Raw genomic sequence first — 21807 nt, 5'->3', positions numbered from 1 at the left:
AGAATAGGTTTAAGCTTTGTTGTAATGTGCGTTGTTTGCCTGGACTGCTCAAGGCCTGAGTGCTTGTGTAGGGGAACTCTTTGAGTTGGCTTCTTAAATACCTTCATGCTGTTTCACATCTGATACTCCTTGATGAAACATAGGAGCCTTGTCTTATAACTGGCTTATTCAAAGTGATACAAACTATGAAAGTGAGATCTTGGAAGAGTGTTGCTGTTTTCATAATGTAATAAAAATACTGTAATGATAAATAATAATAATAAATAGTGTGTAATAAGCATGTCATAAAATAAATTTTATATTTCCAAGATCACTGCTTTTATAATTTATACTCAGGTAAAGGAGAAAATCCATGGAAATATTCATTTTTAGGCAGGGGTTCGTGAGACTTGACATTTTAGTGAAAGGGGTTCACAGGTGGTTAAAGTTTGGGAACCACTGGTCTAAACAATGCAAGACATAGCTATCTAGCCTCCTTTTGAAAACCTCTAGTGAAGGAACCCCCCACAGCAGTCTGTTCCACTGGCCTACTGTTCTTATAGTTAGGAAGTTTTTCCTGAGTTTTAATCTAATCTAAATCTGCTATGCTGTAGGTTGAATCCATTGCCTCTTGTCCTGCCCTCTGTGGCAAGAGAGAATAACTTTTCTCCATCTTTTTTATGACACCCTTTCAAGTATTTGAAGACCACTATCATACGCCCTTAATCTCCTCTTTTCCAAACTAAACATACCCAGTTCCTTCAGCCTTTGCTCATAGGGCTTACATTCCATCCCTTTGATCTTCTTTGTTGCTCACCTCTGGATACTTTCCAGTTTCTCCACATCCTTTCCTTTCTATACATTGGTGACCAAAATTGGACACAATACTCCAGCTGAGGCCTAACACACACTGACTAGTGTTGTACTGTTACCTTCTGTGACTTGCATGCTATGCTTCTGTTAATGCAACCTTAAATTGCATTTGCTTTTTTAGCAACAGAATCGCATTGTTGACTCATGCTGAGGTTGTGATCCACCACAACTCCCCGATCCTTATCAGCAGTGCTGGTGCCAAACCAGTTATTCCCCATTCTGTATTTGTGCATTTATTTATTCTTCCCTAAGTGTAGCACCTTACATTTGTCTTTGTTGAATTACATTTTGTTGTCTATAGCCCAGTTCTCCAATTTATCTAGATCCCTCTGAAGTTTAGCTCTATCCTCCAAAGTGATCACAATCCTCCTCCAGCTTTGTGTCATCTGCAAATGTAGTCAATGTCAGTAAACATCAATCCACCATACACACACAAACCAATGAAAAAATTTTGCCATTGCAAATAACAGAAATTTACAGATAGACTTAGTAAGGAAATGTTTCTTGCAAACCTTAATTACAGTTTGATTTAAGGATATTTATTTAATATATTTTGACATGTGATGTTGACAATTTGTGTTTTAACAGTTAAAGCTTGAACTTCTTAAATCTCAGCATCTATTGTCATTAAGTAATTATTGGCCGATCCACCCATGATTTCCCATAGCTGTGCAAATTTAAAATCAATAAAAATTAAAAAATGCTTCAAACCCAGACTTTTGTAAAACTGTAAAAATGTAAATCAATAACAATTTTAAAATGCTTAAAAATAAACATTGATATAATCTGTTGAAATTGTTTAAAAAAAAAATCAAACCTCTTCATGAGAAAGACCCAGCCTGCACAGACATAGTTATTAACATCCCCTGCTTTCAGCCTCCAGCCTAGTATACACTAGAATATGTTGTACCTGTTTGCCAACCACAATGCATCTGAACTAGTGCTAGCAATAGTCCTTGGCATTTATATTACTCTATCATGAAAACCTGCAGATACTCCCTCATGGTTGAGGCACATTTGTGAATGTGGAGAATCTTGCACCCACTGACTATGCCATGGATGCTCTTCTATGGATAGCTAAAAGTAACCTCACTTCCACAGCTATGGATTGAGCACATCTCACTGTCTCTAAAGTCACAAGAAACTTTTCTTTAATGTTTTCAAAGTGGCCCTTTCCCCACTAATCCACTCAAAGATTTTCTTCTCTGCATGAAAATGCCAGTCACAAGGGGAATTACTGAGTTTTCCACCATGTGTTATTCTTACTATTATTGCTGCTGCCACCCGACCATGGGACTTAACAACTGCCCCACACACTGACTAATTAGGTTTGCCAACCCTCCAGGATTGTCAGCTTAATTTTGAATGAAAGATTATGTCAAGTGATATCAGGAATAGGTCCAACCAAAATTGGCAACCCTCTTGCTAATACTATAATTAATGGCCTCTAGAGGTATATCTTGGCTAGGGCCTTGTCTTCACTATGAAATAAGGAATGTTTGAACGTGAGTTATCTAACAGCTTTTTTTGTTGTGGTGAAAACAATGCCTAGGATAAAAAACTGGGCTTTTGTGTGTTAACTAGTACATGCTAACATATTCTAGAACTCTAGCGTACCCAAGGAAAGTTTTACTTTAGCACGGAGCAAGCCTAGGCTTCCTGGGCTGATCTTAGAGGTGTCCAGGCTGGGTCCCCACCGAGGGTGTGATATTCAAGGGAGCGCTGCCCATGTTGGTACCTCACACCCACCTGACCTACCAACAGTCAATTGGGCTTAGAGGCAACCAGGCAGGTGCAGCAGCAGCTGAAGAGGGCAGATGGACTGAGCTGCAGGGGGGCAGGTGGACCAGTCAGGTGACTCCTCTGAAGCAAGGGTGCCCCTGCTGCCCTGCTCTACTGCCATCTGTATCTGCTGCTGCTCCTGTCCCCCTCCCCCTGCCCATGGAGCCATCCCTGGTCAAGCTGCTCAGGAGCTGGAACCAGGTTCCCGTCTGCTGCACAGTGTGTGCGCGTGGGGGTGTCTCCCTCCCTTTACCTGTATACCCAATTTCCGCTGAGCTGGGGTCGGGGACAGGGAGAGCGTGTTTGTGCTGGTGTCTCTGGATCTGAGGTGGAAGCGGCCGGCATTGCTGTTCAGGCTCCCTGATCATGCTGACATGATCAGTGATCACTCAGGCACACGCTGTTATACCAATAAAATAAAAACCAGCAGGATCTTATTAAAGGGAAAAAGGCAAAATACCACATTTATTGTGAATACAGAAAGAATCATAGTAAGCAGTTAGTTATAGCTATAACATTCCATTCAATCTCATATTTATTCTCACATTCATTCATACAAACACACACACACACACAGGTTCTGCAAGGTTGTTATCATAATTACCAGCCTTAGAGTTGCTCATGCCAAGCCACTGGCCAGGTGGCCTGGACATGAGGAGGGAGCAGGGCCTTGTCAGATGCTCATCTGATGCTCCTGGAAGTTGGTTTGCAGAATCAGACCCCAAAGTTCTCACTTTTTAGAGTCTATTTTTATAGGAATTTCTTCCTATGCCAGTCTATGGGAATTGCTTCATCATGCTGTTGCTGAATCAATCAGCAGATAGCACATTCCTGACGGCTCCAAGATGTTATCTTGTTCTTTGGTTCTCCCATTCTTGAGGCTGTTGGGTGGATTCCAGTCTGCCCTCCGCGGGGGGTCCTCTGGTTATTTCCACTTGACGCCTTCTTCAGCTGATGGACACTGGATTCTTAGGCTGGCACCTCCCTGATCATTCAGTTATTATCCACACCAAGCATCCATCCACATACATCCTCTCTCTCTATTTTAATCACAATTGTTAATACAACAAAAGGGCAGGGAGTCTCTGGGTGCTGTTTCTGTTGTTAGAGTATTGCTTTGAGTCTCTCTCTCTGTGAATTGCTTTGAGAACAGACTGTCTTAGAATGTACTAACACAATTAGCAGCTTGCAAGTTTCACACATAGAGGGAGAGAAACAGTACCAAAAACCAAGAGACCTCTTAATTAGTAATACCCTGGAATTTGAACTATGGGGAATCAAACTCATTTGTGATTTTAATACAGAACTTCTTTAATATGATCCAACAATGCTCTCTTCTCCCCAACACACATTCTCTCTCTCATACCTACTCCCTGCAACACACACTCATTCTCTCTCTCTCTCACATGCACATTCCCCCAAAACTCAGCACTGGCCACCCAGCCACTGCAAATTAAGCTGGGGGGAGGGAACAGCAGGGCCTAGAGGTGATGGGGAGAGCTGTATGGGTCAGGGCAATGGAGGGGGGAGTGGGGTGCCGGTAGGGGCCAGAGCATAGTTGCTGGAATCAGGGGTGCTGCCACACACTCCTGGCTTGAAGTGGTTTCCATTATATACAAGGTTTATGGTTTGTTTAAATGGCTCTTAGCACCCCTATTATAAACATTGTTCTAGCACCCTGGCCAGGGGCACCACAATACATGTTTGCCCAGGGTACCCTTTTCATTAGAGCCAACCCCCTTCAGCTCTACCAGCTACCTTGGGCTTAAATACACTTTACCTGTAGATTTAAAAAAAAAAAAGAAGACAGGGCATAAAGTGGGGGGGGGGGGAAGGAGAACAAGGGCCCCTTAAAAATCAAGCTGGGCTGTGGAGCAGCACACTTTATATATTGTTTCAAAACGACTGCTAACAGAATGAGACAGATCTCCCCCCCCCTTTTTTTTCCCCCAGACCATTAAGCACTGAGAAAAGCTGCTTTTTTCCCCAATAAAGTTAGCTCATTTCCGCTAATTTAACTTGTTGAAAACACCAGGGTGGAGAGTTTAATGCCTTCAGCTTGACTTTAGCACGGCTAAACCTCAACCTTTCTACAATCGAGCTACGGGTGTCAAACTGCGTCAACACTGGCCCTAAGCATGGAGGGGGGTCCAGCGTAGGGTCCCTCAAATTAAACAGTGGCTTGAGCTAACCCGATCGAAATAAAACACCCTTCTCCGTCGTCTGCGGGAGGCAACAGCAAAGAGGCGTTACGGTGGACACACCGCACGTGCGCGCCTGGACACAGCCCGGGGCCGCTGGGATTGGTAAGAGGTCTCAGCGCGGATGGGGGAGAAGAGGGTTTATTGCGCAAGTCACTCTGGGAGATACAGGCAGCCGCTCTAGGCTGCGATTTGCCCTCCCCCGAAGAGCCTGACGCAAGGCTCTCTGGGAGTTGTAGTCCGCAGCAGGCAAACGTCCCCTTCGCTCGCCTGAGACTCCCCTGCTTCGGAAAACTTCCGAGCCCATGCGCCCTATAGGCTCCAGTCCCGCTCCCCGGCAGCCGCCCCGCCCTTCCTGTTTGTGCCGGCGAAGCATGGGGTTGAAGAGTCCGGCCGGGCGCGAAGGAGCTGCGGCGGAGGCGGCTAGGTCCCGGCTGCTGAAGGTACCGCTCTGTGCTGGGCCGGGCGCTGCCGCTCACGGGGAGCTCAGGCAGCCCTGGATCTGGGGCTCCCGCCTTGGGGGTGAGAAGAGCGCCGTAGAGACGAACATCTTGTTAATGCTGGCCCCAGCCCCTGGTGTTAATGGGAGTTTTGCCATTGAGCTCAGTGGGGCCACGCTTTCAGCCTAGCTCTCTATTTCTCTTTCTTGCCTGCTGCGATTCAAGTGACGGCCACCTTTACTATTCAGAGTGACTATCTGGCAAGTTAGGTGAGAGATTATATCTTGTATCAAAGGGAAATGACAGCTAGGGCATAAAGCTTGGAAACTAAGTACTTATAAAAAGCAGTACTCCTCCTGAAGCCTTTTTAAACGGGAATGAACTAGGATATCGCCACAAAGTTGTAGAGAGTTATAGGTTGTATGGTTTATAACTGACCAATTATAGATCTGTCTGCACTGATGATCGGTACAGCATGTATTGGGATGGTTATAAAGTGTTGCACTGCTTTGACCTGACTGATTTATACCCTCTGATACATTGTTATGGAACTGCCCCATTTTCAACACAGCCCTTTTTTGTGACAGCATTGTAGAGATCATATGTGCTGTTGTAAAGAAAATGAATATAATTGTCCTCTTTATCATATAATAAAACTAATTCTAAATGTAACTGGTACAGCCAGCTTAAAGTGATTGATAACATCCTCTACTAATGTAAGAACTGGATTGGAAAGTTTAAAGGAAGTGGGCTGTTCTGGAGCCTCCAGGTTGCAGATAGTGTATGGCTCTGTGTCACCTCAGACCCTAAAACAGAACACATATTGATGAGTTTAATTCAACCTTAGAATCCAGGTGGTCCCTGTTCTAGTATTCCCCTTCATCCTAATGAAGGAGTTGGTACAACTTTGAGTTAGTCCCTGGACAAGATAACTGTTTAATTGAATGTAATTTGCAAAAATATTTGAAGATACTATCCAGTAATATCTGCAAAAGCTTGAATTGTTTTTTGTAAATATTAAGTCATTTCCACATTCAAATTTTCTTTTAGGTTAAGATATATTGGTTGACAACTGCCGTGTCTATTGATTTGTTCCAGATGCACTTACTTGGAGTCTGCACTGTCTTTATTTAGTATTGTCTTTCACCAATCCAGTATATTTTAGCAAGATAGTCCGCTTCTGTTTTGTGGTCAGTGAGATGGCATGAAGTGGTTTAGTTAAGAGTAGGAAAGATTCGTCATTTTGTTGTTAGTTCAGTTTCCTTTGAGTAGATTGTGCTAATTTCAAATATGGTCATTAACATTTAAAAACTACAGTTTCTTTCATTATAAAATGTTTAAATAAGTTTTATTTATGTAGGCTAGGCAGTCTATGATTGGTTTGCAGCCAAATGAAAATACTGGTTAAAGAACTGAGTTTAGTGTGCTTAAACTGGTTTCCTAGCTAAACTGTTAAAATCCAACCAAACATTCTAGGGCCAAAGTATCAAGACACGCTTGCACTGTGTTAAAAAGACATGCCTTAAATACAGGTTTCAGAGTAACAGCCGTGTTAGTCTGTATTCGCAAAAAGAAAAGGAGTACTTGTGGCACCTTAGAGACTAACCAATTTATTTGAGCATGAGCTTTAGCTGTAGCTCACGAAATCTCATGCTCAAATAAATTGGTTAGTCTCTAAGGTGCCACAAGTACTCCTTTTCTTTATGCCTTAAATAGGTTTTTAAAATGTAGTTCTGATATTTTAGCTTTGTTCATAATGGCTGGAGAAACCATAGTTGAGCCTTTTTACATTAGGGAGTGTTACAAAACTGTTGCTAACAAACACAGTTGCAAGAACTTTTGTAATAGTGGGAACTGATGAATACACCTCTCTGGCTCCATTTTTCAACACTAAGTTTCACCAGTTACTTCCTGGGGGAATTCTGTGCCAAATTTTTTTTTAAAAAAATAACAGGAGTCCTTGTGGCACCTTATGCCACAAGGACTCCTGTTCTTTTTGTGGATACTGACTATCAAGTTTCCTTCCCCACTCTGAACTCTAGGGTACAGATGTGGGGACCTGCATGAAAACCTCCTAAGCTTACTTTTCCCAGCTTAGGTTAAAACTTCTCCAAGGTACAAACTATTTTACCCTTTGCCCTTGGACTTTTGCTGCCACCAAACGTTTAACTGGGTTTCTGGGAAAGAGTTGTCTGGAAATGTCTTTCCCCCCAAAAATCCTCCCAACCCTTGCACCCCACTTCCTGGGGAAGGTTTGGTAAAAATCCTCACTATTCGCATAGGTGATCACAGACCCAAACCCTTGGGTCTTAAGAACAATGAAAAAGCATTCAGTTTCTGAAAAGAAGAATTTGAATAGGAGTAAAAAGAATCACCTCTGTAAAATCAGGATGGTAAATACCTTACAGGGTAATTAGATTCAAAACAGAGAATCCCTCTAGGCAAAACCTTAAGTTACAAAAAGACAAAGACAGGAATATCCATTCCTTTCAGCACAGCTTATTTCCTCAGCCATTTAAAGAAATCATATTCTAATGCATATCTAGCTAGCTTACTTACTAAGTTCTAAGACTCCATTCCTGTTCTGTCCCCAGCAAAAGCATCACCCAGACAGACCCAGACTTTGTCCCCCCCCAGCTTTGAAAGTATCTTGTCCCCTTGTTGGTCATTGTGGTCAGGTGCCAGCAAGGTTATCCTAGCTTCTTAACCCTTTACAGGTGAAAGGGTTTTTCCTCTGGCCAGGAAGGATTTTAAAGGTGTTTACCCTTCCCTTTATATTTATGACACAGCTGCTACTCTGAAAAAATTTAAAATTCTGCAAATTTTATTTGTCAAAACACTACATAATCACACCAGTTTCAATTACTTCGGTGTTTTATTTCAAAATAGCTGTCAGCATGTATGTTGGTAACACAAAAATTCCCCCAGGAATAGAAAGTTAAAGAAATCCTTACAACAGTCCAGTTCCTATTTCTTCCCCTACCCCCCTCCAGCCCAGACACTAAACCCCCTCCACCCCCATCCATAAGAACGGGCATACTGGGTCAGATTGAAGGTCCATCTAGCCCAGTATCTGGTCTTCTGACAGTGGCCAATGCTCGGTGCCCCAGAAGAAATGGGCAGAACAGATCATCAAGTGATCCATTCCTTGTGGCTCATTCCCAACTTCTGGCAAACAGGCTGGAGACACCATCCCTGACCATCCTGGCTAATGGCCATTGATGGACCTATCCTCCATGAATTAATCTGGTTCTTTTTTGAACCCTGTTATAGTCTTGGCCTCCACAACATCCTCTGACAGTTCCAAAAGTTGACTGTGTTTTGTGAAGGAATACTTCCTTTTGTTTGTTTCAAACCTGATGCCTATTAATTTCATTTGGTGACCACTAGTTCTTGTTTTATGAGTAGTAAGTAGCATTTCCTTATTTACTTTCTCTACACCAGTCATGATTTTATAGACCTCTGTCAAGGTTTCTTCCCCACTCTGAACTCTTGGGTACAGATGTGGGGACCTGCATGAAAGATCCCTAAGCTTATTCTTACCAGCTTAGGTTAAAAACTTCCCCAAGGTACAAACTTTGCCTTGTGCTTGAACAGTATGCTGCCACCATCAAGCATTTTAAACAAAGAACAGGGAAAGAGACCACTTGGAGATGTCTTCCCCCAAAATATCCCCTTCCCCCCCACCCCAAGCCCTACACCCCCTATCCTGGGGAAGCCTCGATAAGAATCCTCAGCAATTGGTACAGGTGAACACAGACCCAAACCCTTAGATCTTAAGAACAATAAAGAAGAATTTTAATGAAAGTAAAAGAATCACCTCTGTAAAATCAGGATGGTAAATACCTTACAGGGTAATCAGATTCAAAACAGAGATTCCCTCTAGGCAAAACCTTAAGTTACAAAAAGACACAAACAGGAATATACATTCCCTCCAGCACAGCTTATTTTACCAGCCATTAAACAAAAGGAACACACGCATTTCTAGCTAGATTACTTACAGATCAGAAATGCAGCCTTACAGGAGTTGTAAGGCTGCATTTCTGATCTGTTCCCTGCAAAAGCATCACACAGACAGAACCCTTTGTCCGTCCCCACTCCAGATTTGAAAGTATCTTGTCCCCTCATTGGTCATTTGGGTCAGTGCCAGCAAGGTTATCTTAGCTTTTTAACCCTTTACAGGTGAAAGTTTTGCCTCTGGCTGGGGGGGATTTTATAGTACTGTATACAGAAAGGTGGTTACCCTTCCCCATATCCCCCTTTAGTCATCTCTTTTCCAAACTGAAAAGTCCCAGTCATATCTCTCCTCATACGGCAGCTGTTCTGTACCCCTACTAATTTTTCGTTGCCCTTTTCTGAATCTTTTCCATTTCCAATATTGTTTTTGAGATGGGGTGACCACATCTGCATGCAGTATTAAAGATGTGGGCCTACCATGGATTTTTATAGAGGCAATGATATTTTCTGTCTTATTTTCTATCCTTTTTGTTAAGGATTCCTAAATTGCTTTTTTGACTGCTGCTGCACATTGAGTGGATGTTTTCAGAGAACTATCCACCATGACTTCAAGGTCTTTCTTGATCTAATTTAGACCCCATCATTTTATATGTATAGTTGGGATTGTTTTGCAGTGTGCATTTCTTTGAAATTTCATGTTGATAAATGCATCTGCCATTTTGTTGCCCAGTCACCCAGACGCTTACATCTCCTTCCCTTCCTCCCCAGCCCAGACACACTCACATGCTCCCCTCCAGAGGACAGCTGTGCCCCCCCAGCCCAGACTTTCACAGACCCTACTCTCCTAGAGCCCAGGGATCCAAAGGGAAAAAGCCTAATGCTGGGTCCTGGGCTTGCACAGAGTTTCCTGCATGCTGCCTCCTTCCTTCAGGGCATGCTGGGAACTGCAGCTGCTGGGAACCCTCCAGTTCCGCCCCCCACACACCTTGTTTTCTATTTGCAAGCTGGGCTCTGCTGGGTCCAGTGGCCCCTAGTGGTGGGCAACAGTTCTGCAGACCATTTCTGGGGCAGGCAGGGGGGAGGAAATTCTGCAGGCCCAACAGTAATTTTTGCAAAGTTGTGCAGTAGTGCAGAATTCCCTCAGGAGTAACCCAGTGTTAATGTAATTTTGTTGTTAGAGTTCTCTAAGGAAGACAGGGCCTTTAAGTCTAATTTTCCAATGTGTGGTTGTGTGACAGATTGGATGTCTATGTTCTAACAGTTGTGTCTGCTGTGGATAACATCTTAGGGAACAATATTACACGGTCTAGAGGAAGGCTGTAACTCTAGAAACCTGTAACCCTAGAAACAGTTCTTTAAAATGGTTATCCCAGCCCTGCTACAAACAAAATAAATTAGTACACAGACCTCTAACTGTGTCCCATGGCTGATATGGCTAAACTCATAATATAGACAGACAAATCTCATGGTTCTGCCATTCACTGTGGAGAAGGCCAAACCATGTTAGAACTGTGTTTGTATACAGAATTCAAGGGTTTAGGTTTTAAAAAAAAACCTAGCTGCTTTAAAAAAAAGGACACCAATATATGATCACTATTCTAGCATGATTTGGGTATTTCTAGCAGTCAGGCCCTGTCCATGCTGTTAGAAGCCAGTTTAGCTGGAACGTATTTAAATCTGTTTGAAGACATCGGCCCATCCTCTCCACCCATGTTGTGTGGGTGAAAAAGCTTGACTTCCTACACCTCAAGGAAATAAAGCACAACTGTATGATTAATATAGGACAAGCAACTTGACCTGTGTTATATTCATGGTAGAGAGTTATACATTTGCATTACAATGTAGGATTCTTTACATGAAGCTCACTGGAGACCTTTTACTTGGTCAAGTGCTTCTTATTCATATATTCTAAGGCTTGAAAGGACCATTTTGATTAATCTCAATTCTTATATAGCACAGGCCATAGAATTTCCCCAAAATAATTCCCAGAGCAGATCTTTAAGAAAGATATCCAATAAGTGACTGAGAATTCACCACAACCCTTAGTAAATTGTTCAAATGGTTAATTACCCTTGCTGTCAAAAATTGATGCCTTATTTTCAGTTTGAATTTTTCTAAAACTTCCAGCTGTTGGATTGTGTTGTACCTTTCTCCGCTAAATTGAAGAGTCCATTATTAAATATTTGTTCCCCAGGTAGATACTTGCAGATTGTCACCAAGTTACCCCTTAATCCTCTCTTTGTTAAGCTAAATAGATTGAGCTGCTTGAGTATCATGTTTTCTAATCCTTTAATCATTCTCCGAGCTCTTCTCTGAAACTTATTTATCAAGATCCTTTTTGAACTGAACACCAGAACTAGACACTGTATTTCAGCAGCAGTTTCACAAGTGCCAAACACAGAGGTAAAATAACCTCTCCTCCTACTTGATTCCCCTTTTCATGCATCCCAGGACAGTATTAGCTTATTTAGCCACAGCATCACACTGAAAAATCATGTTCAGCTGAATGACTATCTACCACAACGTGCAAATCTTTTTCAGAGTCACTGCTTCCCAGGATAGAGTCCCCTGTCCTGTAAGCAGGGCCTATATTCTTTGTTCCTAGATGTATATATTTACATTTAGCTCCTTATTGGATATGGACCAGAGGATTTCAGGGTGGGATTTTTCCAACAGCACTCAGTGTTGGCCTAACTTTATTGTAAAAGTCTGACTTCAGTGGGAGTAGACTTCATTGGAAGAAGTTAGGCAGGTGTGAGTACTTTTCAGAATCCCAACTTTAAGTATCAAGTAAAGGGACATCCCTTAACTATAGTACTGAAGTTACCCTCCGGGGAGACTAACATTTCCATCCAAACTCAAATATTAACTTCATATGAGGGGGAAAGTTCAACCCATGGGAGAGGGAGATGTGGCCAGTCACTTCAACACTGCCTGCTGCAGGGAAGACAGAAAGCAATGAACTGAACCCAGGTGCAGTGCTTCTTCCCTCAGCCCTCCAAGTAGCATTGTAGGCTCAGGAGAATGTTTATTGCAGCCTTCCTCTCCTAGCCCCTTTCCTCTTTCTTCTCCTAGTTCCTACCAGTGGCTGCAGTGACATGCCAGAAGAGAGAAAAGGGATGACAGAAAACAAATCCCTGGGGATGAGAGGATAGAGAATAGAAGACCTAGAAAGAAGGGCAGAATGTGGATGGTGGGCAAATAGAGGACCTGGGGAGAAGAACTCAAGATACCAGGGGCTGGGGGAGTAGATACAGTGATTATAATTGTTAGGTGTTCAGATTGTGGACACACAAAAACCTATGTTAAGAGATTAAGGTACAAAATCAAGCACTTAAGTCTCTCCCTTCCCCCCAGCCAACCCCATCTGCCCACAGTCCCCATGTTCAATGGCTCCTAGTCCCAGGCTCCCTCCTTGGTCTTCTTGTTGAATCTCACTGTGGCTCCCTGCAGGCTCCTTGTCCCAGTGTATTCTCCCTGCCTCCACGCCTTTAGTCCAACTCTTAACCTCACTGCATTTGAATCAGGCACCCTCCTCCAGACTGCCTGTGCCCTGCAAAAGCACAGAAGACCTGAACGCCCTGCTCTCAGTGCCAGAGCCTGGCCTCAACATGGCCCATAGCAGCATGGAGCTGCAGTTACAGAGGAAGTTCTCCTGCTCAGCCTGGACCATGCCCACTACAGGCAGACCCTTCAGAGAATTTAGTTGTGAAGCTTTAACAAGTCTCTGCTCATGAGATTTTTTTCCCCCACTAAGGCTTGTAACTTGGCCAAACTTGTGTTAATTTTCACAGTGATGGCAAGAGTTACATCCCTGAAACAGACCATTCTCCTTCCCTCCCCTGCCCTGCCAAATTTCACATCCCTGCTCCAAAGCATGGGGGTGTAGAGCTTGTGTAAAAAGGAAAACATTTTCCCTTAGCTTCATTTTTGAAAACAGCTGAACTGTTTGTGAATTTCAGTCAAAAGCCTTCAGTCTGAGAAGGCAGACACTCCACATGGGAAATTTCAGTCTGAATAATTAAAGTCTGGATGTTATAAGCAACTGAAAATAGGATCATATAATAGGAGTAGTTGGGCAACCTTAATAGATGGTGCTACCAGCTCATCTATTATATAGTGATTACAAAGAACCCAGCAGAGGTGGGGATGGCATTGGAGGGGGGTGACAAGCAAGGACTTAGGGGGAGCAGTAGATCTTGATGGGGAAACGATCAAGGACCTTGGCAAGGAAGGTACAGAGGGATAACCAGGAACCCAGAGTGTACTACTGGCAGCAGAGGACTGGGGAAATCCAGAGGAAGATGACCAAGGACCTGGGTGAGGGGGGGCAGTTTGAGGGTCACCAAATATTCAGAAAATGAGAGGAGAGATTGTAAATATGAGGCTGTGGGAAATGAGAATAGAGAGAAATGGTTGAGGGTGAGAGACAAAATAGTAGAGGACAGAAAATGGACATAGGTGTTATTTATAGAAAATTTGCTTTTAAGTGTTAGGATAAACTTACCCTTCAATGTCCTGGATAACTCCACCTCTTCCTGGTTCTGTCTTTTAGCATATCATTCCCATCCACCTTACCAATTACAGTAGTTTTGCTGCTGTTTGTCCACTTGTCCCATAAATGCATTCAAGCCATACTGTCTCCTGAAGACCAGGTATGTGTGGAATGCCTACATGAAGCTTGCCAGTTAGAGCTTCTACTCATTTATTTGATTTATTTTTCCAATAAAAGCTAGCTGTGTGTAAATTCACTGATATTCCCCAGTCTTTCCTCCTCTTTGTTACTGCTTGGTTGCAGTCATAGCACCTTGTCTGTAAGCTCACTGGGGTAGGGAAACAGGTTTTTGTACTGGCAGGTGCCTAGCATGCTTGTGAGTGCTATTAAAATAAGTTTCTTTATTGGATGTAAAGGTGGCTTAGCTGTGTTCAGCAGCTTTCAAGGTTCTGGTCATTCATCCATGATTTGCTCTGATGGATGGTAAATGTATCAACTTATTATGGCAAGAGGGAATAGATTTTATGCTTGTACTGAAAGATTTTCTTGAAAATTTTGCTTTACCAGTTTCCCAGCCTTAGGCCGGATTTGTTGGGGGGCAGGGGACAACTGCACACCTTCTGTGGGCACTTCATATCACCTTCATTTAGTTATCAAGTGTTGATACATACTGTTTCTAGTCTTTGTTCTTAGCCCAGTCCAGATGTGACCTACAGAAAACTAACAGTTGTTAGCTAGAGAAATTGCAGACAACCCATTTCACCTTGGTTAGCTATTAACCTGAAAGCAGTGTTGATCCAAAGCTGGGGGAAAATGCCTTGTGCCTTTTCTGCTGGTTTAGGATGCCTCAAGATGGCCTAAAAGGGTTGTGTTTTCTGTATGATTTTTCCATTACAAATATAATGTTGACAAAAGTCACAAGTCAGGCCCTTGAATTATGGGTTGGGGGGATGTGGAGTTCAATCCCCACTTCTGTTCACCATACCTAATCTCAGCCTGGGAAACTATGTGGTCTGAGACTTTGGCTTGGCTAGGAAAAGTGGTCAAGTTTAGGTTTTCTTAGCCAACACATACTACCAAAGCCCAAACTTTCTTACTGTAGATGTAGGGTAATACCTTTGTAGCACAGTTGAACTGGTTAATGCTTTTGTAGCTTATCCATGGCATTGAGGAAATTAACTTCAAATATTTAAGATTACCCCTCCATTTTGAAAGGCAGTCCTAGGATACTTTAGATTGTAAACTTTCCCAGGTATTTCTGTAGCGTATAATTCTCACACAAGCACAACAATTTAGAGATTTTACTGTATCCTCAGACAACCCAACAGGTTTTTTATCTGCAACATCCATCTCCAACCACAAGTTCACACATCATACACTTTTGCCATGTACCCTTCCTGAAGTGAGACATTCACAACGTAGCGTGCTCTATAAATTGCTAGCTTCTTGACAGTTAAACTTGGGTTATCTACACTAGCACTTGTCAGTAAAACTTAAGTTGCTCAGCGGTGTGAAAAAAAACACCTCTGACTGACAAATTACATTGAAAGAAGTGCCAGTGTGGACAGCACTATGTCAGCAGCAGATGCTCTCCTGCCAACATAGCTACTGCCACTTGTTGGGGATGGTTTAATTATGCTGATGGAAGAGCTCTCTCCTGTTAGCACAGAGCTACTACATTGGAGATCTTACATGCTGTAAGGTCTCTAGTTTAGATGTGGTCTTAGATTAGATTGAAGGCTGGGGAGGAGACAGATACTGGACACTCAGAGAATGGGAGTAATGTTTTTTCGTAAGTGCTTTGCCTGTTCATGGGAACTAAAAAAACAAAATGGATTTGCAACATGCTTTGAGATTCTTGGCTGGAAGGCCCTAAATAGAGGGCTGTGCTCCACCAGGATTTCTGATCTTTATTTTGGGAAATATACAAGAAATCTTTGTGCACTGTTGTCTTTGGAAAGACTTTTAGGATGTATTTTCTGGGAAGTTTGCAATAGTGGAATGAAACAAAGCATTTAATCCACCAAATGGGATAAACTCTGTTCTCAATTACATGGCTGCAGACTGGAAGTAATTTCATTGAAATCAGTGAATTTACTTCCGTTACACCAGTGTAAGCTTGAGAACAGAAGTTAGTCCCATGTTATAAAAGTTTGAACAGGACAGAAGCTTAGAAGGAAGTCACCCTATTTAACATTAATTTGAATGCTGTGGGTCTGATTTTCACCTGGGAAAGATGAGGAATGGTGGCTGTGGCTCCTGGATTCTGAGGCCAGCTAGGGAGGGACCAGTCTAGTCCTCCACAAGGGTGCTTTAATTTATGCATGGCTGTTCCAGCAGCTGGAGAATATTGATCTTCTGGCTGCATCCCTACACTGGAAGCAGTAGCATGCTGTAGAGACACTATGCCTGCTATCCACCACCAACCAAGTTCCTTTTATGAAAGGGGAATTTCCAGGTAGCTTGTTAAGTTGGCTTTCTGGCTGCCTTGTACCACCTGGCCTCTATATGCATGCAGGCTTCTGCCCATGCCAAAGTTGTAACAGGACCAGGACCTTAATTACTAATTATAATACTCTTGTTTCACTTGTTTAGGTCAGAATAATTTACAGGATCTAGAAGAAATGCATTCTTCAAATATGGAAGAGGATACCAAACCTCTCCTGATCCCTGTTGGAGGTGATGAAAGAGATTATGGAATCATGAACGTTCAGTTTGATCCAGCAGACCTAAAATGCAAGAGGTATGGGGCACTCTAACCTTATACAGTGATCATGATAGTGACTTGTCTTATCTTTACCTTTAAAAGAATAATTCAATAAAGATAAAAGCCAAACCTTTTTGGTCTGGTTATTTTAATAACTAAAAATCCTACTGTGTGTCATTTGGTGTTATTTTTAAATACCTCCTAAGTTATAAATATTTATCCTTTTCTAGGATTAGGAGTCTCTAATGAGTTGGCTGAAAACTTGACAATTCAGGGAGGGTAGTGCAGGATTCCTATCCTTTTATATGTGAGAACTTGTTAGAAAAGATATTGGTCGCTTTCCAAATCTATCTTAAACTGAATAGATAGAATGAGTACATATTGATTCCCATGTCTATTAAAATTTTTATCTTATAAAATTTAAAACCTCAGACTTAAATGGTGCAAGTATGCAAGAGATTGCATGGCTGTGTGCATACAGGTATATAAATAAATGCTGTGTGTGTATATATGAATTCATAGGCACATACGAGTTTAAATATGCATGAGTGTGCATATAGGAAGGGAACCCACTGTGACATGCTGTTTGGAGGGTCTCCAAAAGTCATTATGCTTCAGAAATAGGCAATCCTGCAGCATTCTTAGGGAAGTGATGGCAGCATGTCAGCTATACTTAGTACAATCATAGGGGGGCTTGTAACACATTAAGGCTGTCTGACATCCCCATTTTAAGACTTTTCAGTTGTTTACAATTTTGCCAAACAAGTCAGGCTGAAATTTTCCATGCTGGGTGTCCAATTGCCTCAGGCTGAATTTTTTGGAAAATAAAAATGTTGAAACTTTTGAATTGGAGATGTGGGGGGAATGGAGACAGGTCTGACAAAGAGCTGGAGTGCAGAGGGAGAACTGGGACTGGCTGGACAAGTGGACTGGAACTAAGAGCTGTGGGGACAATTGTCATGCCCACTGGTCTGAGCAATAGCTGTCAGAGGGTGGGAACCACATCAAAGGTTGGAGCCAAGGGTCAGGAGCCAGGAGTTTGCTCTTGGACTCCTGACCCAAGCTCTATCTGAGAGGCTGGCAGGGGAGTCCACATCATTGCACATATACTTACTGGAATTCCTCCTGAGCTAAAATAAGGCACCTGGACCCATCAGGGGCCACAAGGGAAGCCTTCCAAGGTGTTCATCTCCATAGGGTCTAAGTGATGATGCATACTGCCCTATCATGGCTGCCAGGTTGTGGCATGGAGGTGTTAGCAATCCTGCAGACCCCAGCTTCTAGCCCCTATAGAACCTAACAAGGACACTGGAGTTTGGAGAAGCAGCCCAGGAAGAGACATTGGGACTAGTTATGTGTGTGGACAAGGAATATGGTTAGAGGGGGTATGTGATGGGAGGTCGGGGGAAGATGGGATGTCAGTGGTGGGGCCAGAGACAGATAGGAACTAAGGTCAGGGAGAACTGGAACTGGCTGGTCAAGTAGATTGGGACTGGAAATGTGTGGAGTAGGACTTGGACAGGGAGCTGGAGGGGTGAGATTAGTACAATCAAGGAGACCAGGATGAGAAGCCTGGGGCAGGAGTCCTATGGAGAGAGGCGGGGGGGAGTATGTGATCATTTAATTAAACTATCATAATCCATACACACAAGTGGGGCTGAATTAAGGATGCACAGAGAGCATTAATTCTGGCATTTCCTACTTTTGAGTGCTTGACTTTGCAACCTTAGTAATATTCTTTTAGCATAGAATGTGTATAATTTCCTATGTCCTTAAAAGTGCAAACTAAAAAAAACAAATTGCATTATATGGCATCATATTCACACTCTCATGGTCAGCAGCAGGGTCAGAATCTTTAGATTCACCACACAGACCTCTGCCACTTGGGCTAACAGAGTAACTGATAGCAGTAATAGGTTTCAGAGTAGCTGCAGTGTTAGTCTGTATTCGCAAAAAGAATAAGGAGTACTTGTGGCACCTTAGAGACTAACCAATTTGAGCATAAGCTTTTGTGAGCTACAGCTCACTTAATCGGATGCATTTGAAAGCTTATGATCAAATAAATTCATCAGTCTAAGGTGCCACAACTACTCCTTTTCTTTTTTCAGTAATAGGTTGTCATCCTCTATATGGAGCAGCATTAGAGGGGGATGGAACACTACAAGTTTTACTGATATTTGCTGACAGCAGAGGGATGGTGAGACTCAAGAATCTTAGGTTCTGTTCTAGACTATGGAGAGGAGCATGCTCTAGTGGGCTCAGACTCTTCTGCCCATTTCCCCCCACAACCTTGACCCCTTTTGCCTATTCCCCTCCAACCTCTCCTTGTCTCAGTCCTATCACTTCTCTACCCTAGGCTTATTCCAGTTTCAGTCTCCTCACTTTGAAATTCCTGGTCTTTATTCCTCAGGTGTCAAGTTCTCATCTCCTACTCCAGACATCAAGTTCCAGTCCCTCCCTCACACCCAGTCTACACCTGCTCCTAGTTTCCTTGCCCAGCGATTCCTAGTTCTCTTCCAACCCTCCCCAGCTCCTTGCCCCAGTCTTTGTCCAGCCAGGCCCAGTTCCTCCCTCCCAACTCATCATCTAAGCCAGTGGTTTTCAAACTGCGGGTCATGACGCAGTATTGGGTCACAGAATGTGAGGCACTAGGTGGCAGCGGCCCCAGTCAGCACTGCCAACCAGGACATTAAAGTCCCGTTGGCAGTGCTGCCCAGCTAAGGCAGGCTAGTCCTATTCTGACACCACACTGCATCCTGGAAGCAGCCTGTAGGAGGTCCAGCTCCTAGGCAGGGTGGGGCCATGGGGCTCCACGTGCAGCCCCCCATCCTGAGTACTTGCTCTGCACTCCCATCGGTCGGTTTGGGCAGTGCCTGCGGGGAGCCACTTGTGTACCTCCGCCTAGGAGCTGGACCTTTGTCATCCACAAAGATAAACTAAAGCTTTTCCTGCGCGTACCTTCCTGTTTTGTTTTTCTCATTGTCTGTGCAGACCTGCTATTTTCTGCTTCGTGCTTTGCCTCTTGGGGCAGCACTTTCCCCCCCATATAGCTGGGCCTATAGTAATGGCAGGCTTGCTCCCTCCTTGACTTGTGAGCATACCCATGACTAGCCAACTGGCTGGGAGATGTGATGCCCAGTACAGGTAGACAAACTCGCACTAGCTCAGCTCGAGCTAGCATGCAAAAAATAGCAATGTGGCTGTTATTGCGTGGGCTGCAGCTGAGGCTAGCTGTCGGATTCTAAAGCCACCTGACTGCTGGTCCAAGCTTAGGTGGCTAGCCTGAACCGCTGCCCAAGCTGCAATGTCTATGCTGCCATTTTAACAAGTTAGTCTACCTGTGCCGTGAATCACGCTTCTTAGCTGCAGCAGAGACATCTTGTAGGTCATTGTCTTTAGGGCTGCCCCCCTCACCTCCCTAGCTGGCCTCAGCCCAGGGGTGCTGGAACAACTTTTATTGTGGGAGTGCTGAAAGCAGAAATCATGTATTTGGGTTATTACTACAAACCAGGAGTGTAGCAGGATCCCCAGCACCTATACCTAAGCTGGTTCTCTTGATTACTTGTCCTTACTTGGGACTAGTCTGTAAGCTGCAGCAAAGGAAAGTATTTTGGTTAGAGAGCTACAGAAAAGTGCTAGGAGCAGACACTCAGCATCTCTCAGAACTAGCTGCTTACACCTGGAAATAGATCAGGGTGACAACCTGAGCAGGAGCCAGAATTTACCAGGGTACATTACTAAAGAGCCACAGTAATAAATCAGCAGCCCCATTCCTCCCTCCTCCACTAATCACCCCTTCCCCACACCTCCCACCCACAGCCCCAGCGATCAGCACCTCCCCCTCCCTGCACCGGTTTCCTGGTGTGCAGGAGGCTCTGGAGGAGAGGAGCAAGGGACAGGCTACCTGTAAAAGCCCCATCTAGTGGTATCTGTTTTCATTACAAGGCTCACTTTCCTTCTTGCCTTCCTCTGCAAGAGTGGCCAGTGTTGCTAGAGCAGAAGGGAAGAGCGAGACCAGCTGCTCTGACCCACCTCAGCTAAAAGCAGTTTTGAGAGAAGCAGAGTCAGTGCCCCTGCTGCCTCTCAATCACCCAGATCGAGCTTTTCAGCTCTGCTGCCTTTCTAACTACCAAGCTGTCTGTGAGGTAGTTTGCATAAGAGACCCAAAGATGGCACTGTTGTCTTTGGAAAGACTTTTTCCTCTCCACCATAAACTTAAGATTGCTGAATAGCAGAATAGCCACCAGTAGGGATGCACACCTTGCATAGTCTTCTTTGCCTGAGTCTCCAGTCCCTGGAAAGGGTTTGTAATGGGGTGCTCCACTCACCACTAGCGTGGCACGGCCTCCTAGTCACTCTGGCAATTAGCTCTCAAAGTCAATGCTCCTTCCTGTGGTTGCGCACCATCACTATCTCTCTCAGGTCTAGGGTTGCCAACTTTCTACTTGCACAAAGCCAGACACCCTTACCCCACCCCCACTCACGCCACCTGTTGCCTGCCCCACCCTCACATGCTCATTGTCACCAGGCTGGAGCAAGGGGGGTGTGAGGGTTCTGGCTGGGGGCAGGGATGAAGGAAGGCACCCCAGGCTGGGACTAAGGGGGTTAGAGTGCAGGGGGTGTGAGGGCTCTGGCTGCAGGCTCTGGGATGCAGTTTAGGATGAAGGGTTTGGAGTGCATGCCAGGCTGGGATTGAGGGGTTCAGAGGGCGGGAGGGGGAAATCAGGGGCTGAGTGGGGGGAGGAGGGTGCATGCTCTAGGCAGTGATTACCTCAGGCCACTCCTAGAAACAGTGGCATATTCCCCCTCTGGCACCTACACAGAGGCATAGCCAGGCAACTCTGCACACTGCCCTATCCACTGCCCATAGTTCCCAGCCAGTGGGAGCCATAGAGCTAGTGCTTGGGGTAGGGGCAGCATGCAGAGACCCCCTGACTGCCCCTATGTATAGGGGCCAGAGAGGGATATGCTACTGCTTCCAGGAACCACAGCAAACAAGGAGCCTGCCTTAGCCTTGCTGTGCCACCAACCAGTCCTGCAAGAGCCAGTCAGCAGTGCTGACCAGAGCCACCAGGGTCCCTTTTTGACTGAGCAGTCTGGTTGACATTTGGACACCCAGCAACCCCACCTGAGTAAGGTCTAAAGTGCCTCATCCTAGGGAGGACAGTATCCTCTTCATGATTTAGCCAAGCAGCCATGTCACTTACCATTTCCCCCACTTCCAGGGTATATTAAAGTTCTTTCTTCATTAGAAGTAGGCAGTTTTCCTATTCTTCACCTGAGGTGCTACACTCTTGGCATCTGGCAGGAGAACTCAGGCCTACTCTCTACTCCAGGTTCTAATTCAGGGACCCTTGACCCATCAGTTCTGCC

General features: G+C 44.2%; 1 protein-coding gene across 3 annotated transcripts in view; it reads left to right on the top strand.

Annotated features, from left to right (window-relative positions):
• The first annotated feature begins 5076 nt into the window (after nucleotides 1–5076).
• The window catches only part of SLC38A9 (solute carrier family 38 member 9), a 69840-nt gene continuing 53109 nt past the window's right edge, over nucleotides 5077–21807 (top strand). The window contains exons 1-2 of one of the 3 annotated variants that reach the window (XM_073343949.1): nucleotides 5077–5357; nucleotides 16323–16470. In XM_073343949.1, the coding sequence (XP_073200050.1) occupies nucleotides 5141–5357; nucleotides 16323–16470 (365 nt within the window). In that variant the 5' untranslated portion in view covers nucleotides 5077–5140. The other 2 variants (XM_073343950.1, XM_073343951.1) reach the window with 2 other exon arrangements.

The sequence above is a fragment of the Lepidochelys kempii genome, chromosome 5 (assembly GCF_965140265.1).
Source record: "Lepidochelys kempii isolate rLepKem1 chromosome 5, rLepKem1.hap2, whole genome shotgun sequence".
Taxonomy (NCBI): Eukaryota; Metazoa; Chordata; order Testudines; family Cheloniidae; genus Lepidochelys; species Lepidochelys kempii.
The sequence above is the reverse complement of the archived record's forward strand: the minus strand, read 5'-3'. Positions and strand labels throughout refer to the sequence as shown.